A 27,936-nucleotide genomic window follows, 5' to 3' on the forward strand; every position below is an offset into this window, starting at 1 on the left:
CGCTCCTCCGCGACGGTCGGAAGTGGTGAGGCGGCTCTGGGGGCCGTTGTTCAGTGCGGGGGCTGACTGAGGAGGCTCTGTGTCTGCGGCTAGCGGGTCAGCTGCAAGTCCTTGCTGTCGTCCTGGGTGAGTCTAGCGGCGGCCCGAGCCTTGGGAGCCTCACTGCGGCCTCCGGTTCGGGAGGAGGTCGGCATCCCTGGGGCCTGGTTTGTAGGCAACGGAGCTATGGGCCTCGGGGGTCGCGGCCGTAAGGAGAAAGACGGCCACGCCGCGGCGTCTCCTCAGGCCAGAGGAGGAGGCCGCGCTTTCTCCTCAGGGAACCCGAGTCTCGACAGCCCCCGGCGGCGCCGCCCCTTCGCGGCCTTGGCCCGGGCGTCGGGAAAGTGGGCGTCGTCCGGAGCGCCGCTGTGGGCACCGCGCCCCGGGCAGAGCCAGCCGCGAGCCCCCGGCTTTCGGGGTGGGGGGGGGGAAGCGGAGGGGGCGCGGCGGTGTCGCGCTGGCTTAGTGCGGGCTCTAGGCCAGCGACCGGGGTTCGAGTCCCCACTCCGACCAACCGTACGGCGGCTGTCTCCCCACAATGGGATAATGGCTTTCACCTCCGAGGGTTGCGGCCTGGAGGAGAGGGTCCCTGTAAAGCGCTTAGCAGTCAGACGCACGGTAAATGTTAACCGCTCCTATTTGCGAAGCTGGTGCCCTCTCCACCCCCCACCCGAACTCCCTGAGGGGAGGGGGCGGTTGGAAACCGACTCTTGAGCCTGGACCCGAGGGGGCAGCTCCGCCCGAAATCCCTGAGAGGGGCTCCTTCTCAGGTTGAAGACTTGCGCTGTGCGGGAGCACTTCCCGTGCATTCGCTCATTTACTCCGTACAGCGGCCCTTGGAAGTGTTGTCAGGTGTCTGCCTGAAGAATTTGAGGCCCAGAAAGGTTAAATCCCGTATCCACTGCGTGGCGGAACCAGAGCTCGACCCTCAGAGGGGCCCACTCCCAGCCCTGCGTGCCACCCCCAGACCCCTTGCAGCCAGAGGGGCGCTTCCCTCATCCGACGCTCTGGTCTTGGTTTAGTTTCTAGAGCACACCTAGAAGCGGACAGCCCTGAGAAAAGTCTCCAGGCTTCCCCGTTTTGGGAACGTGATTTATTTTTATAGATAGATGCTTCCTATCCTTAGTTTACATTTCTTGTGGGAGCGGTTATCTTGAGTCATGTAACTCCCTCATTTAAAACCCTTCTGTGGTTTACCGTTGAGCTTGGACTCTAATCCGATATCCTTTCTGCTCCACCTGACAAGGCCTTCTTGAATCATTACCGTTTTTCATTATGCTCTTCCAGATCTACCTTTACTTTCTCTTTCATTGCCTTTTAGGCTCTCTGCCTGATTGGGTTTTTCCCCCACTCCCATCCTCTCTTACTTCCTCTTCGCACTTCAGGTCTTCGTTTAAATGTCATCTTGTCAGAACGTTCTCTCATCACCTTTATCTAGAGTAGATTCCCTTCATCTCCATTTGTCTTTGTACTTTTCCAGCAAAATACAATAAGGTATCCTTTAATTTGCTTATTTTTCAGTGTCACTAAGTTCATCTATTAGACACTTTATTTCTTTAGTTTGTGAAGTAGTCTGAGTGCCAGTGTGGCACACAGGGTCCCAATTAACATGTTGAATGAATATATGCTTTGAAAAGTGGGTTCACTCGGAAATGTCAAAACCATCAAAGAGCCCCTTTGGGGCAGTATTTAAGACCATTTTTGTGTCATGGAAAAGAATAAAGTAAATAGTGGTAACAAAATTGCCAGCACTTTGCTCTCTGCATTGACATCTTGTTTAAAAAGAAGGAAAAACTGTGCAGTGCACAAACCTGGCAGACACTCTCACCTAAGGATCAAAGTTAACATCATCTGTAATAATAAAACTGTTGACATCATGTACTTTCTGATATAATGCACTGAGACGAGCACAACATCAGTTCTGTGGTATTCTTGCCAAAAAACATAACTAATCGTGAGGAAACATTGAATAGACTCAAACTAAAGGACATTCTATACTTAACATCATTTTGAAAGATGAAAAACTGAAGAAGTATTCTAAATCAAAGAAGGTTAAGGAGAAATAACTATATGTGGTATGTGACCCTGGATTAGATCTTGAGCCAGAAAAAGGGAATTAGTGGGATGATTCATGAATATGATTTATAGATTAGTTTTTAACATTAGTATTAGTTTCCTGCATTTGATAATTTTACTGTGATTATGATGTCTTGGGTGAGGGGTATACAGGAGTTTTTTGTGGAGCTTTTGCTTGTCAAATTATTTTAAAATGAAAATTAAAAAATAAGGTAAAATCTAAGTGTATTGGGTATTCAATAAAATAATGTACTGGTTTTGGTAACATTTTCTGTGTAGTCATTTTTTGTTTTTGCATTCTGCATGTCATCCTAAAAGCAGAAATGAAATTGAAAGTGTACACTTTCTCCTTTGTAGTTTTCAGGAAGAACTAAAGATGGCTGAATTTCTAGATGACCAAGACACTCAACTGTGTGACAATTGGTAAGAAATTAAATCTAAGAAATGTTGGAATGAGAACAAACTAGTTTCTCTAAAAGGTTGGTTTATTTATTGGCAGGTTAAAATTGGAACCATATAATGTGGAAATATATGGGACTAAAGCCTTTTTAACAGTTTTACATAACATTGCTTGTTTTAGTAATGTGATAAGATGGTAGGTTCAGGTAGCATAGAGAAATGAGTAGAGTGATGTGATGGAGCTGGGAGTCTGGAGCTCTGGTACCTGCCTTTAGTTAATGACTTGTCAAGTCTCCCCACTGACTGTTTTGGAGCCTCACTTTTCTGATGTATAAATAAGCAGATTTATTTTTTGTATTTTTGAGACATATACATTTTTATTTTTTAAAATTTATTTTGTTTCTTTTCTTTTCTTTTTCTTTTTCTTTTTTTTTTTTAAGTAGGCTCCACGCCCAACATGGGGCTTGAACTCACAACCCTGAGATCAAGAGTCTCCTGCTCTATGACTGAGCCTGCCAGGTGCCCTCATCATACTTTTTTTTTTTTTTAAGATTTTATTTATTTATTTGACAGAGACACAGTGAGAGAGGGAATACAAGCAGGGGGAGTCGTGGAGGGAGAAGCAGGCTTCCTGCTGAGCAGGGAGCCCAATGCGGGGCTCAATCCCAGGACCCTGGATCATGACCTGAGCTGAAGGCAGACACCTAACGACTGAGCCACCCAGGAGCCCCTCCTCGTTATGCTTTTTTATAAAAAGATACAAAAAATATAATACAATGTTTGGATTAGATGCATGCTTTTGAAAATGTTTACAAAGATTTCCCCGTGTGGCTACAGTGGCTGTTTGGGGGGTGATTGGGAATAAGTTTAGTGAGGTTGGCTCTACATCTAGCAGTGAGAGAGGAGTTCAACCAGACCCACTCAACTGTTTTTATAAAGGATTTTGCTGAAGGAATGTTCCACTGCTTTAAAAGTAAATAAATTAAAAAAAAAAAGTCTAGTTAAAGTCTTCCGGCAGTCCAGCTTAATCATTATCACTTCATGATTCCAGAACTGTTTGTGAAGACTTGGTGTCATCTTGGATGTTAAGCTTTCTATTTTGGTGTGTTTAACCCACATGAGTGACAAGAAAGAGCAGCTCTTTCTTGCTGAAATGAAACTTAGGATGCAGCTAATAATTTCCTGAGAGTTTGGTATTTTAGTGATATACAAGTGCTCTTAATGGAGGGCTAAAGAAAAAAACGAAGCAGAACTGAGTGTGCTATGTTTAACTTACCAAATTGTGGTAGAAGGGAAGAGATGTTGAAGAAGGAAAATACTTTAACTCAGATTGGTGGAAGATTTGAGCCAGATAACAATTTTTATTTTTTTATTGCCTTGTTCTTTTTACTCAGGCTTTCAACAGAATTAGTATATAATCAGAGCAACTGCTGGTTGCAATATTCTTTCCCTGACAGAATTAAGATTTCATTTTTGAGAGTGTCTTTTTTTTATTAAGTTTTTATTTATTTATTTGAGAGAGAGAGAGAGAGAGAGCATGAGATGGGGGAGGGTCAGAGGGAGAAGCTGAGCAGGGAGCCCGATGTGGGACTCAATCCCAGGACTCCAGAATCATGACCTGAGCCGAAGGCAGTTGCTCAACCGACTGAGCCACCCAGGTATCCCATTTCTGAGGAGAGTCTTGCTTTATAGGGTATTTTTTTCTACTATGCCACTATCACTTTCTGCCAATTTATTTATTTAGTTTTTTTTTTAAAGATTTTTCATTCATTTATCTGATAGAGAGAGACACAGCGAGAGAGGGAACACAGCAGGGAGAGTGGGAGAGGGAGAAGCAGGCTTCCCGCGGGGCAGGGAGCCTGATGCAGGGCTCCATCCCAGGACCCTGGGATCATGACCTGAGCCGAAGGCAGATGCTTAATGACTGAGCCACCCAGGCGCCCCTCACTTTCTGCCAATTTAAAAACTATTTTAGATTTGTTTGTGTTTTGTATGTGCTATTACTGATACAAAATAATCAGCAAGGCAAATAATCACAAGAAAACAATGTGATTGTGTAAAAAAACAGGCATTGGCAATGTCAATTAAGATACTCTTATTTTATCAGTTCTCCAATTTGAAGGAATCTCAAGGCCAGGACAATGTATAAATAACTATGCTAAGGGAGTTTAAAAAAAAAAAGGTAAGTTAATGGAAAGCTAATGAAAACAGGGTTATTCAAAGCCAAAGCAATTTATTTTAAGAAAAAAGATTAGCATGGAAAGGTGACTAAGCTAGCACAGACCTCCCATCTCAGTAACCCTGTTTAAATTCCAGGTTTAAAATTTTTGTTTTTAGAGCTATATTTCTATTGTTCCCTAAGAAAAGTTAAGGTAACTTTAAATGTGAGCTGCCGGGGTGCCAGGCTGGCTCAGTTGGTAGAGCATGCAACTCTTGATCTTGGGGTCATGAGTTCAAGCCCCACGTTGGGCATAGCGTTTACTAAAAATAAAAAAAATAATAATAAAAAAAATTTAAAAAGTGAAGGGGCACCTGGCTGGCTCAGTTGGTAGAGCATGCAACTCCTAACCTAAAGGTTGTGAGTTAAAGCCCCCTGTTGAGCATGAAGCCTATTTAAAAAAAATAATAAAAAATAAGAAATTTGGGTCATCTGGCTGGCTCCGTCAGAGTGTTCAACTCTTGATCTCAGGGTCATGAGTTCGAGCCCCATTTTGGGCATGGAGCCTACTTAAAAAATCTTTTTTTAAGTTAAAAAAAATGAGTTGCCATTAGATCCACTGGGCCAGTAAAAGGAGTAGTTTGTTGTTATTGAAGATGTTCTTGCATGTCATCTCTCTTCTCTGTGGGGAGAGTGTGGTTCTGGGGAATAGGACTTTCAATGTTAGAAGGTTTTGACTTACTGGGGTGCCTGGCTGGCTCAGTTGGAAGAGCACATGACTCTTGATCTGAGGGTCATGAGTTCAAGCCCCATGTTGGTTGTAGAGATTACTAAAAACAAAACAAAACAAAACAAAACAAAAAAAAACTTTGACTTTTATTTTTGCATATATTAATGAATTGATTTTTGGCTTATTGCGTTTAGCATTTAGAAGACTACTGGGAATTTTTCTGGAAGCCTTGGCTTGCCTTTCAGTCATTTCTATCTAAAATGAGATTTCATCTTTAACTTGCTAGTCCCTCCTTGGGGCTTTTGGCAGTTTTATCTAGATATGGAGTTGTATTTTCATTTATGTCATTTAAAACGTCTTGATTTTATCTGTATGATAGGAAGCAAGTATATTGGTATTTTGTCTGGTTGGAATGTTTGGTGGGACTATCTTGGCAGCTACATTTAAAAAGAAAATAAAACCAGTAGACAACTGTTTCATGTGTGTAATTATTGCAGGTATCTTTTTCTTTCAAGGTTTCTTTCAAAGTTTCCCAAGAGGTGAAAATGTATCATAGTAAATACTCTGTGGTCTTACCTAACAGCTGCTTTTGATTCTTACTGCTTTTTGTTATGATTATGTGGTCCTTAATATTTTTTTTGGTCTAATTCTAAAATTTTAGTGGCCTTGGGTATATAGAATGTTCTATGTCAATAGGTTATCCTGACTAGCCCTGTAAAATAAAAACTGTAGACATATTTTCTTGATTTTTGCCGTTAAAAGAAAATTATTGTAAAAATTATGAATCTCCACTCCCTAAGCAATAATTATTAGGTTTAATTTTTTGTGGCATTTGTGCATATATGATTTACAATCATGATATAGCTCTACTTTCATTTTATTGGTATACATTTACCGTAGCCACTCACTTTTTTTTTTTTTTAAAGATTTTATTTATTTATTTGAGAGAGAATGAGAGAGAACACATGAGAGGGGTTAGGGTCAGAGGGAGAAGCAGACTCCCTGTCGAGCAGGGAGCCCGATGCAGGACTCGATCCAGGGACTCCAGGATCATGACCTGAACTGAAGGCAGACACTTAACCAACTGAGCCACCCAGGCGCCCGCCACTCACTACTTTAAACATTTTTAATGATTTTCTTTTTTACTGTTTTATGACACTAATGAAAATCTTTATAATTCCAAGAGTGAAATTACCTGGTTAAAGACTGCATTATGGTCCTAGAAACACATTTTCAGCCTATTTTTAAACAGTGTACAATACCACTGGTAACGTATTTATTTGACAGAGAGAGACATAGCAAGAGCAGGAACACAAGCAGGGGTAGTGGGAGAGGGAGAAGCAGGCTTCCCACAGAGCAGGGACCCTGATGTGGGACTCGATCCCAGGACCCTGGGATCATGACCTGAGCCGAAGGCAGACGCTTAACGACTGAGCCACCCAGGCGCCCAGTTAATTTAATAGGTTTAGATCATAACTTTGATTTATAGCCCCTATATATTTTAATATCCTTCAATAAAACAAAATTAATTTAAAACTAATTTTAGTTGGTTTCCTCAGAAAGCTTGGAATTTTGGAGAAATAGGGGAAGTTAAATCTTTCAAGATATTGATAGTTTCCCTCTTTATCCAGTTGAGATTTCTTCCCATCTCATAGTTGATTGTTGTTCTGTATCACCTTCCAGTTTTGCTGTAAGAGCTTCCTTGATAGTTTTCACCGTTGGGTGGAAATGAATTTGCATTTATTTGGTGTCTTGGTCTTTCAGACTGGGAGTGTGACTTAGCTGGAGGCACATCAGTCATCCTACTTTGAAATGTTTCTTACATGATGTACGAAAATTAAAACTATGAAAGAGAAATAAGCTATCTACAATTTAGTGTGGTTATTGGAGAGTTCCTTTTTTTGTTTTTTGTTTTTTAAGATTTTATTTATTTGAGAGAGAGAGAGAGAAGGAGAGAGAGCACAAGCAGGAGGAGTGCCAGAGGGAGAAGGAGAAGCAGGTTCCCTGCTGAGCAGGGAGCCCCATGTGGGGCTTAATCCCAGGACCCTGAGATCGTGACCTGAGCCAAAGGCAGATGCTTAACTGACTGGGCCACCCAGGTGCCCCAAGGAAGAGTTCCCATTGTACTTAGCTTTGTAGGCTAAATAGGATGTTTAAAGATTTGTGTAATTATCTGTATTTATTCTGTTCAGTATTTTATTTTTCTGAAATTTTATTCTAGGTGACATACTTATAGACTCCTTTATTTATTTTTAATCTAGATTCAAATAATTAACATATAGTGTATTATTAGTTTCAGAGGTAGAGGTCAGTGATTCATCAGTCTTATTAATACCCAGTGCTCATTACAACATGTGTCCTCCTTAATGTCCACTCCAGCTCCCCATCCCCCTCCCCTCCAGCAACCCTCAGTTTGTTTCCTATGATTAAGAGTCTCTTATGGTTTGTCTCCCTCTCTGATTTCGTCTTGTTTTATTTTCCCTTTCTTCCCCTATGATCCTCTCTTTGTTTCTTAAATTCCACATAGGTGTTAGATCATATGATAATTGCCTTTCCTGATTGACTTATTTCGCTTAGCATAATACCCTCTAGTTCTCTTCACATCACTGGAAATGGCAAGATTTCATTTTTTGATGGCTGAATAGGATTCCACTGTGTGTATATACCACATCTTCTTTATCCATTCATGTTTTTTTTTGAGTAATCTCTACACCCAGCATAGGGCTTGAACTCAAAACCCCAGGACCAAGTCACAAGCTCTACTGACTGAGCCAGCCAGGCACCCCTAGGCACATTCGTTATTTTTCTTTCTTTCTTTCTTTTCTTTCTTTCTTTTCTTTTTCTTTCTTTCTAAGTAGGCTCCACACCCAGTGTGGGGCTTGAACTCAGGATGCTGAAATCAGGCATCACATGCTTTACCAACTGAGCTAGCCAGGTACCCCTAGTCAGTCTTTATTTTTTTTTTTTCTTTTTTAAAGATTTTATTTATTTATTTGAGAGAGAGAATGAGAGATAGAAAGCACGAGAAGGAAGAGGGTCAGAGGGAGAAGCAGACTCCCCGCTGAGCAGGGAGCCCGATGCGGGACTCTATCCCGGGACTCCAGGATCATGACCTGAGCCGAAGGCAGTCGCTTAACCAACTGAGCCACCCAGGCGCCCCCTAGTCAGTCTTTAAATGCAATCTTTAGCTAGACTAAAATGGGAGTTTTCTAATGGTCATATCCAAATGACGGAAAGTAAAGACTTTGAATGTGCCTCTAGTTTAAGTGTACATGAAACACTTGTTAAATTTAAATGAGCTTACTCTTTTATTTAAGATTGTCATTTTCTTCCCTTTTCTGTAACTTAGAGATGATCTTGAATTGGATCCATTAAAGAGAATGGCAAAAAGTGAGTGAGGAGACAGGATTGGGGGAAGGGACTCAGGACTTCATTTTTATACAGTTCTGCAGTGAAGTTTATACCAACGTTCCTGACTAGTATCTAATCTGCTTTGAAAGGCATGTGGGATGTAAGGGAGACAGTTTTCTGTTCCCCACTGAGTATCCCAATGCTGGCATCTGCTCTTTTTGGTTTGACTTTTATTTTATTTTTTATTTTTTATTTTTTTTAATTTTATTTATTTAATTGACAGAGAGAGAGAGAGAGACAGCGAGAGAGGGAACACAAGCAGGGGGAGTGGGAGAGGGAGAAGCAGGCTTCCCGCCGAGCAGGGACCCCGATGCGGGGCTCGATCCCAGGACCCTGGGATCATGACCTGAGCCGAAGGCAGTCGCTTAACCAACTGAGCCACCCAGGCGCCCCTTGGTTTGACTTTTAGTGGAATAAAATCTAATGAGGTTAAACCTACCTCAGACCTGGAGTGAAAATAATTGGTAGGCTGTTTTGTTTTTTGTTTTTGTTTTTAAACAATCCTGGAGTGTATCATTGTGTTTTGGGTCATGGATGGTTTTAGAAAAGCCTAGTTCATTTCTTGGCATCTGACTTCATGTTGCTAGTTGTGATTAGCGCTGACATCTAGAAGTGAGGCTGAGTTGTAGAGGTAGTACATAGCACTGATAACTCATTGTTGCACAGAAGACTCAAAACCTTTGGGAGTTAATCCTTGAAAAGTAGGGGTAGTAATAATCATAAGAGTTTACAGACCAGATTTACTAAAGAGAAGTAATGGAGACTAAAGATCAGAAAAGCCAGATTTTCATGTAATATCACTGTGCATAGATTAGTCAGTAATGCTTGCCTTTCCCTTTGATTTGTTTCTAGCAAAAAAGAAATTCCTGTGTTTAATTTTACCATCCATGAGATCCACTGTCAAAGGAACATTGGTATGTGTCCTATCTGCAAGGAACCATTTCCCAAATCTGACATGGAGGGTCACATGGCTACAGAACATTGTCAGGTAAACCACCAGTACTCAAATGTTCATAACTGTATTATACTTGCTATTTTGCAATAGCAAGTGATTATGTTATCACAAAGCCAATTTATTGATTGTCACTTCTTGCCATAGGTGACCTGCAAATGTAATAAGAAGTTGGAGAAGAGGCAGTTAAAGAAGCATGAGGTTGGTTTCCCTGTACCATGAAGAGCATGAGTTACTATGGAGCTAATATTACTGAGATTACTGAGTTACATGCAGAGCAGAAAACCAGTCTGGTTGAGTCTTGGTTCTCTACCAGCTCCACAAACACTGTCTCTCAAAGTGTTATTTAAGGCTTTGATTTTTGCTGCCAGATTCAGCTGCATGGCTATTGTGCCCCATGCTCAGGTGTCAGAGCCTTTCTCTTTGGAACTGAGTCTATCATTTCTGCTGGGGTTTAGCTGGCAGCCTCAGTGAATGCCAAACCAGGCCCGGGCTTGCCAGTGTGGTAGAACCTCTTTAGTATAGAGCCTGCCTAACATCTTGTAATTTCCTTTTGACTTCTTGGTCACTTGGGTAACATGGTGTTTACACTCAAAGGAATTCCTCAGAGTGCACTTGGTATCATTTGGTCCATAGTTGAAATAAAACTGGCCATAGTTGAATAAACATTGTTTTTGTGAACGAGCATATTAATTCACAAGTTAAAAAAAATCCCCTATTTAGTTGGTTACATAGTGTGATTACATATGTAAAAATTTACCAAGGTATGCCCTTAAGATTTGTACATTTTTATTCTATGTACCTAAAATGACAATTTATAATTTTAAAAGGTAATTCATAATCATTGTAGAAAAATTGGAAAATGTAAGAAGAAAACAATAACCATTCATAACTCCACAGCACAGAATTAAATGTCTTATAAATACTCTTATTTATAAAAACTCTTACTAGTTTTTCTAAACATTCGACCTATGTTTTACTGGGCCTCACCAGCAAGGGGGGGTTATGATTGAGGTCACGTTAACATTAAATAATGAGTATTTCTCCAGTTCTTATATTTACCTGCTGCATAAAACAACCTCCAGTCAGCTGTCCTGTCTTCATCCTCTCCCCTCCAGCTATTTCTAGAGGTAACATGGTAATATATCAATCATTATAAAGGTACAAGTACAAAGTATTTCCTTACATTCCTGCAAGTTAGACCAAGATAGTGGTAGACCAGAGATTAACTAAAGAGGTTTTTTTTCAGTTCTTAAAAAAAAAAAAGTTTATACTTTATTTGGTGCTCTGGTGAGTTATTCGCACTTTTTAGGGTGGTTAACATAGTACTCACTATATTATCTGGTATGTGCCAGAAATATTTTACTCTTGGCTGTTGAGTACTTTTTTTTTGGCTGTTATGAGTAAATTTAAATCAGTGGCATTTTTCTAATAAAATCTTTCTGAATCAGTATTAATACCTACGTGGTATATAATTTTAAAGTCACAAAAGCATATATGTAAAAATTGTCTCTTCCATTCTTGTTCCTAGGCTCTCTTTAATCATTTTCTTGTGCTTTCTACAAGAGATACTCCATGCATACACAAATAATCCTAAAAATGTTTAAAGTAACATTTAGAATAGAACTTGGGTTTAATTTGTATGGAAAGAAGTTTTTGTTCTTTGGCACAGTGGTTGTAAAGTGTCTAAACTTTTGAAGTGATGTTACATTGAAGTTCTGAGTTTAAGTTCCGAAGTTTGCAATGTGTATATCAGAGTAACATATGCCTTTATATCTTTTTAATTTTTTGGTGTTTTAGTTACAGTTTCAAAATACGCTTTATAAAAATTTTGTCCTTCATCTGCTGAGTGTTTATATTCTTGGTGTCATTTTTGTTGGTAATTCCTGGTTTACTTGGTCAATTTAAAGCCAGTGCTGTATAGAAATGTGCAGATTAGAAAAATCAGTGTCTTTCTAAAGGACAGCCTCTTTTCCTCATTACCAGGTACTTAAGATAGATTGGAGTAGTAAGGGGAAATTGGGCTGGTGGAGCTTTGACAAACATCTGAATTGCTGTGCTTTTGCTCTTTGCACCTGGGCTTTTCTGGCTGGTTTTGGGTTACTTTGTAATGTGTGCACAAAATAATGATAGGGTAGCTGAGTGAGTAGATTCCTTCTAAGAGTTTCTTTCCCTTTGTAGAATCTAGTGACAAGGACAAAGAGGGAAGCTGTGATTCTTGAATGCACAGGAAAGCATGGCATGCAAAGCTAGGGTTGGAAAAGAATATTGAAGTAAATAAGTATGTTTGGCTTTCCTTTCCCTGTATTAAAACATAGCCTCTCTTAGACTGGCCTATTAACTGCCTTATTACTCTGTGTTGCAGGAGACTGAGTGTCCTCTACGGCTTGCCCTTTGCCAGCACTGTGATTTGGAACTTTCTGTTCTCAAACTGAAGGACCATGAAGATTACTGTGGTGCCCGGACAGAGTTATGTGGCAATTGTGGGCGCAATGTCCTGGTGAAAGATCTGAAGACTCATCCTGAAGTTTGTGGAAGAGATGGGGAGGAAAAGAGAGATGAGGTTGCCATGCCTCCTAATGCGTATGATGAGTCCTGGGGTCAAGATGGCATCTGGATTGCATCCCAGCTCCTCAGGCAAATTGAGGCTCTGGACCCACCTGTGAGGCTACCCCGAAGACCCCTGAGAGCCTTTGAATCAGATCTTTTCCATAATAGAGCTACCAACCAAAGGAACATGACAGCCCAGTTTCCAATTCAGAATAATCTATGTGAGTTGTGTTTGGATTAGAAAACTGGAATGGTATAAAAATCTCAGGGCAAATGGGAACAGGAATTTGGGGGCAAATAGATCTTAATAATAGAAACCTGATTGTAGTTAGGTAACATTAATTAGGAAGACTACCTGACTTTCCTACAGATTGGAAATAACAGAACCTTTTGCTATTGGATTACTATTGGATTATAGCTAGTGTTGATGATGATGACAGTGACAGTTCTGTATTTACTGAGTATACAGTATGTGCTTCAGGCATTTGTAAAGTGCTTAATATGTACTAAATGATTTAGTTCTCACAGTCATTCTTAGGTAAGTGGTAGAGCTGGGACTTGAATTCAGGCAATCTGACTCCATGCTTCAAACTATTCTGCTATAGTGCAGAAATACATGAAAAATGTTTAGCACAGTGCTTGTCTCATAGTTACAACTCAGTAATTTTGGGTATAAATAAAACAATTAGAACAATAATGGAACCTTTTATCACAGCAGACTTAATGTTTGGAGTCCTGTGAGAACAGGAAGGCTAGGCCTCTTTTGTTCCTGCACAAATGCCTGTAAACCTTGAATATTTGCTAAGCATGGGAGACTTGAGGTAGCAACATCTCTAATTTTTTTTTTAAGATGTATTTATTAATTTTAGAGAGAGCGTGGGTGCGCACAAGTGGGATGGGCAGAAGGAGAGGGAATCTCAAGCAGACTCTGCCCTGAGTGTGGCGCTCGACATGGGGCTCGATCTCATGACCCTAAGTTCAGAACTGAGCCAAAATCAAGAGTCAGATACTTAACTGACTGTGCCACCCAGGCACCCCTCTAATGTATCTTGAGTATTGGTTATTTATTTATTTTTTCTTCCAGTGGAAGAACAAGAAAGGCAGGAAAGGAATAGAACCCGACAGCCCCCAAAAGAGGGTGGTGAAGATAGTGCAAACTTGGACTTCATGTTGGCCCTAAGTCTGCAAAATGAAGGACAGGCCCGCAGTGTGGCAGAGCAGGACTTCTGGAGGGCTGTATGTGGTGCAGACCAGTCCTTTGAAGGTTCCAATGCTCTGAATGACATGAAGGGTAGGTTTGTTTATTCTGTACTAGCCTCTGTTTCTACAGGTTTTTTAACTCTTACACTATGTAATTTATATAAAATCGAGAGTTTTTCATGAGATAAGATTTACCTTTTTTGTTTTGCTTTTCCCAACTTTTTATTCTTTAAAATCATCAGAATAGTATAGTGAATGTCTATATACCCCTTGTTTATATTTACCAATTTTAGTATTTTTCCATTTATTTTCTATATTTTTATTTCTACCCTTGAACCATTTGAGAATAAGTTGCAGACATAACATTTTATCCCTAAGTACTTTAGCATGTATCTTAAGAACAAGGGTATTGTATGTAAACATATCACTGTAAGGAAGTTTAACAAAAGTTCCCTATTTATACATAATATCCTTATTTATACAATAAATATCCTTATTTATTTTGTTTTCAAGATCCAGGATTACACACACATTGTGTTTAGTTCTTTTTAGGTTAATTTAGTTTAGGCCCTTCCACCACCACCACCCCTTTTTTTTCCTTTTAGTATATTGGTACTTTTGAAGAGTCCAGGACAGTTGTTTTGCAGAATATTTCTTTCTCAATTTAGATTTGTCTGATTGTTTTCTCATGTTTAGATTCAAGTTACACAGTTGTGGCAGAATTCCTACATTGGTGATGTTGTGTCCTTCTCAAGAAGTCAGTTTATCCTATTATTCATTAAAATGAGATCTATCATATACCTCCATTATATGGGTAGCTCTTTCCCCTTTATAATACCTAGATTTAGGTTGTTATTTTGAGATGGAGGAATGAGATATTTATACAACCTTTTATTTAGCAGTTTTTTGTATTCACTAATGTTTCTTGCTTGAATCAGGTATAACTGGTGATTGTACAATGGTGATTTTTCTGTTTTTATCCTTTGTTCTAAATTAGTTATTATTCTATAAAGAACTTTGCTCTCCTCCCTGCCTCATTTAAAAACAATTCTGGGGATCCTGGCTGGCTCAGTCTCTGTGACTCTTGATCTCAGGGTCATGAGTTGGAGCCACATGTTGGGTGCAGAAATTACTAAAAACCAAATAAATAAAAAGAAATAAAAACAATTTTTTTTTTTTTTAGTATTATCAGACTCATGGATTAAAACTAGGTTTTTATTTTTCTTTCTTATTTATTTTTAAAGATTTTATTTATTTATTTGACAAAGAGAGCGAGAGAGGGAACACAAGCAGGGGGAGTGGGAGAGGGAGAAGTAGGCTTCCCGCTGAGCAGGGAGCCCAATACAGGGCTCGATCCCGGGACTCCGGGATCATGACCTAAGCCAAAGGCAGGCGCTTAACGACTGAGCCACCCAGGAGCCCCTAAAAACTATGTTTTTAAAAATAAAAAGTTGTATTGTGTTTAGTGAACCACTCCTTTGGGTCTCTTGTTTGGAGAACAGTATATTTGAGGGATGCATGTCATACATATTTAAAATGCTGGAGGGGGCACCTGGTGGCTCAGTCGGTTAAGTGTCTGTCTTCAGCTTGGGTCATGATCTCAGGGTTCTGGGATCAAGCCCCACTCCTGCTCAGTGGGGAGCCTGCTTCTCCCCGCCCCCCGCCCTCCCCCAGCTCATGTTCCCTTTCTCTCTCTCAAATAAATAACTAAATAAAATCTTAAAAAAATAAAATGCTGGAGTTGTAAGAGGTTTTGGGGACCTAAACTTAAGCAGCTATCAGCTATGAGTTTTCTTTCTTCTTTTTTTTTTAAGATTTTATTTATTTGAGAGAGAGTGAGAGCGAGCACAAGCAGTGGGGAAGGACAGAGGGAGAGGGAGAAGCAGACTCCCCGATGAGCAGGGAGCCCGATGCGGGACTTGCTCCCAGGACCCTGGGTTCATGACCTGAGCTGAAGGCAGAAGACGCTTAACTGACTGAGCCACCCAGCCACCCCCTCTATGGGTTTTCTTTATGTCACTATGTGCATAACGACTCCAAGAACAGTAGGATAACTCTTAACATTTTATTGATTTAGATAAAATAGGAACTGGTCCTGGTTAAAAGAGGTAAATGGTAGTGTTTAATAGAAACTTGGATAGGTAATGGCATTTTGCTTTTTAAAAAATATATTTTTAAATACTTTTAAAAAATGTATTTTCTTAATTATAAGTTATATTAATGTGAAAAATAGTAAATATATATGTAAAATTTTTGTTTTTTTAAGAGACGGGTGTGGGAGGGGCAGATGGAGAGGGAGAGAATTTTTTTTTATTAACATAATGTATTATTTGTTTCAGGGGTACAGGTCTGTGATTCATCAGTCTTACACAATTCACAGCGCTCACCATAGCACATACCCTCCCCAGTGTCCATCACCCAGCCATCCCATCCCTCCCACCCCCGTCCACTCCAGCAACCTTCAGTTTGTTTCCTTATGTTTTGTCTTGTTTCATTTTTTCCTCTCTTCCCCTATGATGCTCTGCTTTGTTTCTCAAATTCCACATATCAGTGAGAACATATGATAATTGTCTTTGATTGACTTATTTTGCTTAGCATAATACCCTCTAGTTCCATCCACATCGTTGCAAATGACAAGATTTCATTTTTTGATGGCTGCATAATATTCCATTGTGTGTGTGTGTGTGTGTGTGTGTGTGTGTGTGTGTGTGTGTGTGTGTGTATACCACATCTTCCTTATCCATTCATCTGTTGACATCTCAGCTCTTTCCATAGTTTGGCTATTGTGGACATTGCTGCTGTAAACATTGGGGTGTATGTGCCCCTTCAGATCACTACATTTGTATCTTTGGGGTAAATACCCAATAGTGCAATTGCTGGGTCGTAGGGTAGCTCTATTTTGAACTTTTTGAGGAATCTCTCCATACTGTTTTCCAGAGTGGCTGCACCAGCTTGCATTCCCACCAACAGTGTAGGAGGGTTGAGAGGGAGAGAATCTTAAGCAGGTCCCACCTAGCGCAGAGCCTGATGAGGGGCTCAATCTCACAACCCTGAGATCATGACCTGAGCCGAAACCAAGAGTTGGATGCTTAACCAACTGGCACCCCAGATGTTTTGTTTTTATGATCTCTAGACTGTGGCTGGTTAACATGTAAATTCAAAGACTGAATAAGGGGTGAGTCTGTGGCTCCTTAGAGGGTTATGTCCCTATCAGTTGAAAAAACACTGTTTTACGCTGCATTTTCTTTTTTTTTTAATTTTCTTTTTCTTTTTTTATTTATTTTTAAAAGGTTTTATTTATTTATTAGAGAGAGAGATAGAGTGAGAAGGAACACAAGCAGGGGGAGTGGGAGAGGGAGAAGCAGGCTTACCGTGGAGCAGGGAGCCCGACGCGGGGGCTCGATCCCAGGATCCTGGGATCATGAGCCGGGCTGAAGGCAGACACTTAACCACTGAGCCACCCAGGCGCCTCAGGCTGTATTTTCTTCCTTAAGAAAATGCTTCTTGTAGAGGATTTTTTTTTTTTAATTGAAGTATAGTTGACATACTAAGTTAGTTTCAGTTGTACAACATAGTGATGCAACAATTATATACATTATGAGATGCTTACAATAAGTATATTATAGTGTTATTAACTGTATTCCCTGAGCTGTACTTTCCATCCCCTTGAGTAGAGGATATTTAAAAACAATTTGCAGGGCCCCTGGGTGGCTCAGTTGGTTAAGTTTGCCTTTGGCTCGGGTCATGGTCCCAGGGTCCTGGGATTGAGCCCTGTGTTGGGCTCCCTGCTCATCAGAGGGGTCTGCTTCTCCCTCTCCCTCTCCTACTCCCCCTGCATGTGCTGTCTTGCTCACTCTCAAATAAATAAATCTTCAAAAAAAAAATTGCATCTGTAATAAAAATGATTGGGTAGGAATTAAATAAGTGAGTTGCATGTAAATTATGTCTCAATAAATCTGTTAAAGAAAAAAGAGGCAAAAATCATGAAAAAAAATTTAAGATTGTGAAAGAGTGTAAAAGGAAGCATAAGTCTTCTTCTCACCCACTGATAAGTCTCCTGGTTCTCCCCAGAGGTTACCACTTTCAGCAGGTAATTAGGTAACCTTACATTTTTTTGCACAGACAAGGTTGTGAATATGTATTATGACGAGACTGTTTAAAAGCTGGTTTTATTAAACTTCCTGCATTTTGGGGAGCACAACAAGGCTTGTCAATGTAATGTTTCGCTTTGAATTTTTCTCCATTTCTAAGTTTGGTAACCCTTTATGAAATATTGACAGACAGATTCTCTCCTTTATTACCTTTGATCTGTTTTTTACCTAATAGTTGCTGCTTCTTTCCCTTAGGAAAATGCACTAGTCCCAAAGAAAGCATTTCCAAAGTCTGAGCATCATTTTTTAATGTGAGTGTCCTTATCACCCTTTCAGACTTGACTTTCATGGTGCTAAAGAAAGTAAAATGCAGTAGCATAGTAGTGACAAGTGAAGACTGAGTTCAGTGTAGTTTCCTTTATTTTCTCCTTTCTTGATCATATCTTAGATTGTTTTATTGACTTTTGCTTGTTTCGTTCCATTTTTCCTCTCTACTGCTTTGGAATTTATATTCTTTGCCTCTATTCTTGTGATGGTTGCCCAGGAAATTTCAACATCTCTATTTAATTTAACAAAGACTAAAATTAATCAACCTTATCACACTTATCCCAGTTAATACAGTACCTTTAGAATTAGGATCGTCCCTTTATAACTTAAAAGCTACTAATGTGGTAAGTTAGTGTTCTCTTGTTTCCTTTTTAGCACCATGTTATAGATATTTCTTGTTTTATATACTCATTGTATTTATTTTATTTATTACATGTTTACCATTTTCTTTGCTCACCCATTCTTCCTTTTTTTCCCAGAACTTCCTTCTGGGATAAATTTCTTCCTAAGGTATATTCTTTGGAAATTCTATTGAAAGTGTCTGTTGATTGTAAATTTTCTATTTTTGTTTGTCTGAAATCTTATTTTTTCTTGTTACATGGTAGTTTCTCTGTCACACAGTTCAAGATTGCCAATTATTTTGTCTTAGTTCTTTGAAGATATTTTGGCTTCTGTTGTTGGCTATAGAGATGTCATCTGTTAGTGTTATTTCTCTATAGGTACTTTGTCTTTTCTCTCTGGCTCATTTTAAGATCTTTTTGTCTTTGAGTTCTGCAGTTTCCTGATGATTTCTCTGGCTTTAAATTTCTTTGGATTTGCTGGCTTTCCTGATTTGTAAATTTAGTATTTTTCATCTATATGGAAAATTGTCATCTGTTATTTCTTTGATTATTGCTTGTCTTCCTTTTTTTTTCTTTAAGATTATTTATTTGAGAGAGAGAGAGAATGGGGGGGCTGGGAGGGACAGAGGGAGAGAGAGAGGACAGCTGATTCCCTGCTGAGCAGGGAGCCCAGCACAGGGCTCAATTCTAGGACCCTGAGATCATGACCTGAGCCGAAGGCAGACGCTTAACCGAGCCACCCAGGTGCCCTGTCTTCCATTCTTTGTAGTCTTTTTCTTTTCCTTTTTTTTTTTGTTTTAAGATTTTATTTATTTGAGAGAGTGCGAGTGGGCGCAAGTCAGCACGAGTGCAAGCAGGGGGTGGGGGAGAGTAGAGGGAGAGAGAGAATCTCAAGCAGACTCCCCACTGAGCACCGAGCCTGTTGCCGGGCTTGATCTCACAAACCTGAGATTAGGACCTGAGCCAAAATCAAGAGTCTAACGCTTAACCACTGAGCCACCCAGGCTCTCCTACATGTGTTAGATTTTGCTCTATCCTCTGTTTCTTATATTTTCCATTTCTTTGTCCTCTGGGGTACATTCTGGGTAATTTCTTAAATGTCTACTTTCTAATCTATTCAGTATGTCCATTGAGGTTTTCACTTCAGTGATTAGTATAGTTTTCATTTATTTGAGTTGTATTTGATTTGTTTTTTTTCTTCAATTGTGCCTCATCATGTTTTAAATCTTTTTTTTTAAGATTTATTTCAGAGAGAGATTGTGAGAGAGAAAGAGAGAACACCAGTAGGGGGAGGGTAGGGGGAGAGGGAGAAGCAGACTCCCCGCTGAGCAGGGAACCAGATGTGGGGCTTGATCCCAGGACTCTGAGATCATGACCTGAGCCGAAGGCAGACGCTTTAACTGACTGAGCCACCCAGGCACCCCTTAAATAATCCTTTATAGGAGCGCCTGGGTGGCTCAGTTGGTTAAGTGTCCGACTATTGGTTTTGGCTCAGGTCATGATCTCATAGGTTGTGAGATTGAGCCCTGTATGGGCTCCATGCTCAGGAGGGAGTCTGCTTGAAGATTCTCTCGCTCTGCCCTTGCTCATGTGCTTGTGTGCACTCTCTCTCTCAAATAAATGTTTTTTTGTTTTGTTTTGTTTTGTTTTGTTTTTAAGATTTTATCAGAGAGAGGGCACAAGCAGGGGGAGCGGCAGGCAGAGGGAGAAGCAGGCTCCCCGCTGAGCAAGGATCTTACAAAAGGCTTTTTTTTTTTTTTTTTAAATCTGGGGTTGTCCTGTTCCAATTCCTTTTTAAACACATCTTTAAACATTTTAGATATACTTATTTTTCTGTAGTGTCTGAAAATATATCTAAAGTCTCTTTTGCTATTTGTTTCTGCTCACTGTCATGGTGGCTTGCCTCCTGCGTGTGTGGGGTTTTTTTTGTTGTTTGTTTTGTTTATTTTTTTAAAATATTATTTGAGAGAGAGGGTGCATGTGAGCATGAGGGGGGAAGAGGGGAAGAGGAAGAGAAGCAGACTCCCTGCTGAGCAAGGAGCCTGATGCAAGGCTCGATTCTAGGACCATGACCTGAGCCGAAGGCACATGCTTAACTGACTGAGCCACTCAGGTGCCCCTGTTTTTAATTTTTAAAAAATTTATTTTAGAGAATATGCAAGTGGGGGGAGGGCCTGAAAGGGGGGGTAGAGAGAGAGACTGACTCCCAAGCAGACTCTGTGCTGAGCTGAGAGCCGAACTCAGGGCTTGATCCCGTAACCCGGGAGGTCATGACCTGAGTCAAAACCAAGAGTCAGATACCCAACCTACTGAGCCACCCACGTGCCTGCTCTGTGTGTGTTTTAACATTAAACTTCCTAAAGTGTTCCTCAGAGTATTTTGTATATGCTTCTTGTAGGTGCCTAGGGATACTACTGACTGGGATAATTTTATTTTTATTTTTTTTATTTTTTAAAAGATTTATATAAGAGAGAGACCGGGGGGGGTGGGCTGTGGAAGAGGGGGCAGAGGGAGAAAGAATCTTAAGCAGACACTTGCTGGGTGCTGAGCTTGATGTGGGGCTCGATTTCACGACCCTGAGATCGTGCACGACCCTGAGACTGTGCATGACTTGAGCTGAAATCAAGAGTCGGACGCCCAACAGACTGCACCGTACCACCCAGGTGCCCCTGGGATAATTTTAAATTGAATTTTTGGTTGGCTTGGACTTTTAAAAATTATAAACATGAATCTATGTAAAAACAAATGTAGATTCTAGACTCAAACCCACGTAAAGGCCAAACTAATTACTCTTCCTTGGTAAAGACTTTTTTGTCCTACCCAGAGTGAGGACCTAGGTAGGCAGGTTTTCTTAACTCTTCTCGTTGTTCACCCTCCAGTTGTTCAGCAGTCTTACTGAGGCTGTTCTGTTTGGGGAATCCTGGTTTTAAAACTACTCTTACTTATTTGCTCTCGTAAATTACTTTTGTTGTGTATCGTTCTTGGTATTTTGTTCTGGAGAGTTTTTAAGGATATCTGTCTACCAGTCGTAAGTGAGCCTCAACTTCTTGATTGATAAAATGAGGGTAATGTAGGATCTCCTTTATAAGTCTTCTCTGAGGATAGAAATAATGCACAGAAGCTTTTAGATTAGTGCCTGGGGTTAGTACACATTTACATTCTTCCTTAGAGTAATGGGTAAGCTACTACTCTACTCTTGCTCAGGAAATGCTGACAAGTAAATCTCTTTTTCCATACTGGAAGTTTTTTCCTTAGGATTTGTCTCTTAGATGGCTCCTCTTGGAGGATTTACAGTCCCACAAATTGCTACATCTAAGAAAAGTCAAAGGAAGTCAGAGTTTTATATAAAACCTTACAAGGGGGATAAAGTTTGTTTTTGTTCATTGAGTCTGACTGTATGGCCTGATACCTAGGTGCAGCTGACCGGACCATGTTGCCTTGTGAGTTTTGTGAGGAGCTCTACCCAGAGGAACTGCTGATAGACCATCAGGTGTGTTTTAATTACATGAGGAATGTGTGCAGGCCATAGTTGGTGTTGTAGGCCACATGGGATCTTGAGCCAACTTTTTTTTCTTTTAAGATTTTATTTAATTGACAGAGAGAGACAGCCAGAGAGGGAACACAAGCAGGGGGAGTGGGAGAGGGAGAAACAGGCTTCCCGCCAAGCAGGGAGCCTGATGCGGGGCTTGATCCCAGGACCCTGAAATCGACCTGAGCCAAAGGCAGTTGCTTAACCAACTGAGCCACCCAGGTGCCCCTTGAGCTAACTATTTTAATATACCTGTGACAGTAGGTAGCCACTGTGTTTCTTTTTCTTTTTCTTTTTTTTAAGATTTTATTTATTTGACAGAGAGAACACAAGTAGGCAGAGTGGCAGGCAGAGAGAAAGGGAAAAGCAGGCTCCCCCCTGAGCAGGGAGCCCGATGTGGGGCTCGATCCCAGGACCCTGGGATCATGACCTGAGCCAAAGGCAGATGCTTAACGACTAAGCCACCCAGGCACCCCGCCACTGTTTCTTACCTTGGTGTGACTGACCTAAGGGTATGAGAACTCAGCTTTGTTCCCTCTTGAAAAGTAATCGTTCATTCCAGCAGGCCCGGTTGCTCTCTCCATACTATGGTGACTAGTGTACATCTCCACTGACCATCTTAATCTCATGTCATCTCATGCCCCATTTTGATTTATTGGAGGTGTACTGAAGTCCTTGCAATTTCCTGGAAGGGTTAAGGATCTTTTTTGCACTTTAGTTTTTTTTTTTTTGTTTTTTTTTTTTAAGATTTTATTTATTTGTAAGAGACAGAGAGAGGCAGAGGGAGAAGCAGGCTCCCCGCTGAGCAGGGAGCCCGATGGTGGACTCGATCCCAGGACTCTGGGATCATGACCTGAGCCGAGGGCAGATGCTTAACCATCTGAGCCACCCAGGCGCCCTGCACTTTACTTTTTCTTCCTGCAAGATGTGTGGTCATCCACCCCTGCTTCCTCAACACCCAACAACACAGATCCTTACTTGTAGACTTTGTTCTCACATGACTTTCAGGAAACCGTCCTGAGGGATCTTATGAAGACAAGGTCAGAGGTCCCACCTGTGTCCTCAATAGTCCTATGCCCACTTCTCTTTTAGCCTGTCACCCCATGGTGTGGTCTCCTGATCCCCCGTTGGTCTGCACCACTAGGCTGAGTTCCTTGAGAAGATTCTGTGTTTTCCTAGCTACTGAATCTCTCAGTACCTGGTGTATGAAAGGTGTCCTGTGCTTTTTGAATGATTGAAAGTTCATGAGCTATTTAGAAATGATAAGAGAATAGCCTTTGTGTTTGAGGATTACATGGTGGAGGGAACCACTTTTTCCCCTCAACACTGTTGTTCTCTGATTTGGTTTGGCCTCATCTGGCATTTCCATAACTATTAAGTAATCCCTGTGCTCTGGGCGGAACATATATTTCCCCCATAAGTGGAATAATATAGTATTTGAATACATCTACTTTTTGGTTTGGGAACAGCATAAGAAAACCTATTAATAGGGACAACAGCCTCTTTTACTTAATGGCTGTGGGAAGAATCTTGAGTCTTCTCAATTTAAAAAGAGTAATCACAGGGCCTCCTGTCTGGCTTAGTTGGTAGAGCATGTGACTCTTGATCTCAGGGTTATAAGTTCCATCCCCACGTTGGGTGAGATTACTTAAAAAATAACATCTTTAAAAAAGAAAAAGAAAAAGAATAATAATAACCACATGAACACAGTAAAAACAATGTAGAATGGTACAGAAATGTTTAAGAGTGTTCCATTTGTGTTTGCCCTAACCCTTTTTAGTCTCTCTCCCCATTATTAAGAATTATTAACATTTGTGACTTTCAGACAATGTTTTAGGAATGTAGTGTTTTCCTTAACGCCTCCTTTTTTTTTTTTTTTAACCTATGTTTTTTGAGACAGACAAGCTGTAATCCTTCCTGTGCCTTACCTTCACTCAGTATGGGCAATACTTCCCCCAAAGGGGTGGAGGATCCTGATGTCATCTTCCAAAAGTTTTTGCAGCAGGCTTCAAGTAATCAGTTAGACTCTTTGATGGGCCTGAGCAGTTCATCCCCCGTGGAGGATAGCATCATCATCCCATGTGAATTCTGTGGGGTACAGCTGGAGGAGGAGGTGCTGTTCCATCACCAGGTAAGAGTCCCCAGAGGACCTGCCTGCTTCACTCTGAATGAACCTAAGGCTTTCAGAACTGAGAATGCTTCTTTAGCTTTTAAGTTGCATGCATACCTGACCTGGCTACTGGCTATGCCCTGTTCTGTGAACTATCTGAGGTGTACACTGCCTCAGGCTTTTAGACTTTCTCTACCTCTGTCAACTAAAACCATAATGTCATTAGCTGGGGACCCAGGACTCCATTTAAGCAGGCATCCAGGACCTGTCAAAAGGACTTTTTATTTTTATTTTTATCATTTTAGAGGGTGGGAGAACACATGTAGGAGGGGAGGGGAGGAGGAGCAGAAAGAGAATCTTAAGCAGGCTCCACCCTCAGCATGGAGCCCAAAATAGGGCTCTATCTCACAACCCTGAGATCATGACCTGAGCCGAAACCAAGAGTTAGACACTTAACTGACTGAACCATCCAGACACTTCCTTGCCAAAAGGATTTTGATGAGAGTTTCCCTGAGTTCACTGACAAACATTTTATTTTTGACCAGGCAGGTTCTTCCTGTTGTGGAGGCACTGAGTCTTGGATTCCTGGCTTTACCTTTATAGATAGGTTCTGTTCCCTCACTGGGGATATCTATAAATGAAGGAGTTAGACTAGACAGTCTGAAGCTCTTTTTTAGGTTTGCAGTCTAGGATTCCAACCTCTTGGTAAAAAAATACATTTTCTGCCTAGTCTTGTTTGTTATGAGGAGCTAATGCTGAGGGTATGTTCAGGGTCTTTTCTGTAGTTGATCCCATATAGCTCTTGCTAGAGCATATTTCATTTCTGTAAGAAAGACTTCTGCTTTTGGATCAAGCAGTAGACAAGTAACTGCTTGTTGTCTCAGGGGAGACTATGAAATAAGCAACCATGCAAATGTTCTGTGATCAAAGTACTGACACGCTTTTCTGGGTTCTTAAGACCAGCGCTTCCTTTATCCTGGCACAATCAGAGTGCTTCTTTCAGTGCTTTAGGTGCTAATGGGAATGATTGTGCCATTCCATATGCGTTTCCTCTTCGTCCCAGGCCCTTCTTGACAGTGGTTGTCAAAGTCATGTCTGTCTCCTCCCTCCCCCCATTAGGTCTCTTTACCCAGCCTGCTATTCCTTCCTTTCATAGTTATTCATAGGAATAACTCAATCCTGAGGAACCATAGGAATAACTCAATCCTGAGGAACTAATTCTGGTTTTTCTTGTTAGGACCAGTGTGACCAACGCCCAGCCACAGCAAACAACCATGTGACAGAGGGGATTCCTAGACAGGATTTCCAGCCTCCAGAGACCTCACCAGAGCTGCCCAAGAGGCGTGTCAGACACCAGGGTATTAGCCAGGGCTGAGCCAAGGCCACAGGTCTGCTGCTGGCTCAGGCCTGCTTACCACTTCTCATCTGCTACTCTAACATGGGGGTTACCTGAATTCTGAATTACCAAGCACAGTAGGATCTCACTGGGGACTCTCATGTGGCTAGTTGTGGTCCCATGTTAGACTAAGCTGTCTGGAGTGTATTATAGGGTAATGGCTTTGGGGACAGCCGTGAGACCTGCTTGTCAGTGCTTATTCAGCTGCAGGTCTCCTATCTGTGCCGTTAGTGGATAATTTGGAGATAATTTTCAGGCCTTACTATGTCTGCCCTGAGTTCCTGCTCTTAGTTGAACTATGTTAAGGGTACTCCTATTTATTAGTAATATTATTTAGAAGCCTCATGAGTAGGCAGGTAAGCTGTTTTTGAAACCCAACCACTACAAAGCCAGTTAGAAACTTTTTCGAGATTTGCTGGCACACCATTGTTGAATACTTAGGAGACTGTATTTGAGGACTCAGGCAATAAGTGTGGACAAGGTGTTCCCAACCAACCTTGTTCTAGAGATGTGGGTTTCAACAGTAAGGCAGTCTTTTACCCAGAATCCTATTATTCCTGCCCCAGATCCAGCACTCATAGCAAGAGCAGGCTTTTCCCTAAAGCTGGTGCTTTTTTCTCTTCTCAGGAGACTTGGCTTCTGGTTATATGGATGATATCAAGCAGGAAACGGCTAAAGGGCCCACCTACCCTCTTCCCCCCAGCAGACCCATTAACAATATGACAGCAACTTGTAACCGACTGTCAACATCCACATCAGGCCCCAGACCTGGGTGCCAGCCTAGCCCTCCTCGCATATTGAAGCTCAACAACTTAGACAGCCAGGATGGCCGGGCACGCAATCGAAACAGCCATAACGCAGCCATGGCCACTGGACACGTTCCAGTGATTCACCCAGTGCGAAATCTCTACCCAGAAAACCTTGTACCCACCTTCCCCCGTGGGCCTTCAGGGAGGTACGGAGTAAGGTAAGAATCAGTAGCCAGGAGTGGAGCTTGGGAGTAGCTCAGGAGAACATAGTGGGAGTATGGACTTTGCGTGTATTGCGACCTGATCCCAAAACGTTCTTTTGCTTTTTTGGGGTTTTTCATTGTTCATTTGTTTTGTCTGCTGGTGGAAAGTTGCTTTTGTCTGGTTACAGCAGTTTCAGTTCTGAGTTTCTGACTTTTGTTCAGAAATATCTCAGGAACTAGTTTCCAATCCTTCTCTTTCAGTGGTAGGAATGAAGGTGGCAGGAACTCGCGGGTCACCTCCACAGCTGCCAGCTACCGAAACAGAACTGCAAAGGTACCTGGGGATCCAGCCAGGAGTGCTCAGTGAGGACTCGTAATTGGGTGGGACTGGTACGGTTCTTGGGAGTCCGAAGAGGTGGGCATCAGGCAGTGGATGAGGTTTCCGTCGAAGTTTGACATTTCTAGGGCTCTAGAGGAGGAGAACTGCTTTTTCACTTCCTCCTTTCTACTTCGTTTGTGTTCTCTTGTTCAACAGGCAAAACCCCCCAAGCAACAGGGAGCTGGGGATGCAGAGGAGGAAGAGGAGGAGGAGTAAGGTGTCGCAGAGACCTGCGCAGTGGGTCCATCTTTTCTGCACAGCAGCACTTGCCGCGGTTCAGGCCCCACCTCTTCTTGGGCTCTGTGGGCAGGGGAGATTTTACAGATTTTAACTTTTTGTAGGTTATGGCCATTTTGTGTCTTTTGAGATTGTGCTGTGGGAGTTTGAGGGTTTGGGGGAGGGTTAGCAGGGAGGCTGTTGAGAAATGTTTCATCTTTAGCTACTGCCTTTTGGCTGCGCAAAAATACAAGTTATGGCCTCTCAGCCCACCAGGGCTCCATCTTTTGACATACTATTGCCACTGCTTCTTGGTGCTGTGTAGTCCTGGTGCAAAGAGGAGAGAGGGTTCTGGAAACCTGGTACTCACCAGTGAAGTGATTCTCTTCTCTGCTGGGGCCTCACTTTGGGAACTTTTAGGTACCCTCTCCTGTGTACCGTCCCTCCCCACTGTAGAATTTGGGCCTCTGGTGTGTATGGAGGCACTCTGGTAAAGTGTTCAGGCCAGTTGCAATATATGTTAGGAACAAGGCTTTGGAGATGAGTTGAGCTAGAGGTGAGCGCACCAGAGGCTTTGTTTAAATCTGCTTCTTTGGCATTTGGCGTAACTGTTTCTGGTGGGGAGCACGGCTCCTTTGTCTTTACTGTCTTATGATGGAGAAGGCTGGGGGCTCCCTGTTGCCACCAGAGCCATGCTGGGCTCTGCCTGGATCAGGACTGAGGCCTCTCCTAAGCTCCATGGCTTGCCCTGAAAACCAAGTATCAGAGCCCCCATCCCCTCTTTTTATTTTACTACCACTACTACTACCACTACTACTACTACTACTATTATTATTATTATTATTAACATACTTGTAATAGAAATAAACTTTGTACTTGGAGTCTGGCTGAGTCTTGTGGTTCCTTCTCCTTTGCACCCTGGAGACCTCAGGGAAGACAGATTGGGCTGGAGTTGGCCCTGAAGTATGGAGGAACGTGAGCAGGACTAGGCTTTTTTTTTTTCCCCCCTGTGCTTCCTGGAACCCTAGTAGTTGCAGCGTGAGCTTCTTCTCAGTGCCAGACATTCAAGGTAAAATTTTC

General features: G+C 41.5%; 1 protein-coding gene across 2 annotated transcripts; it reads left to right on the forward strand.

Annotated features, from left to right (window-relative positions):
• TRAFD1 (TRAF-type zinc finger domain containing 1) lies at window positions 1-27,738 on the forward strand. 2 transcript variants are annotated; one of them, XM_027576968.1, is made up of 12 exons: window positions 1-126; window positions 2,473-2,538; window positions 9,666-9,801; window positions 9,913-9,966; window positions 12,131-12,536; window positions 13,400-13,606; window positions 21,688-21,764; window positions 23,704-23,934; window positions 25,151-25,271; window positions 25,937-26,276; window positions 26,523-26,595; window positions 26,797-27,738. In XM_027576968.1, exons 2-12 carry the CDS (start codon window positions 2,492-2,494, stop codon window positions 26,854-26,856), a joined length of 1,752 nt encoding a protein of 583 aa, XP_027432769.1. In that variant the 5' UTR covers window positions 1-126; window positions 2,473-2,491; the 3' UTR covers window positions 26,857-27,738. The 2 variants fall into 2 exon arrangements, with proteins under 2 accessions (XP_027432769.1, XP_027432770.1); XM_027576969.1 differs by lacking the exon at window positions 13,400-13,606 and having other exon boundaries at window positions 22-126.
• The last annotated feature ends 198 nt before the right edge of the window (window positions 27,739-27,936 follow it).

Source organism: Zalophus californianus, chromosome 14, assembly GCF_009762305.2.
Source record: "Zalophus californianus isolate mZalCal1 chromosome 14, mZalCal1.pri.v2, whole genome shotgun sequence".
Classification (NCBI taxonomy): domain Eukaryota; kingdom Metazoa; phylum Chordata; class Mammalia; order Carnivora; family Otariidae; genus Zalophus; species Zalophus californianus.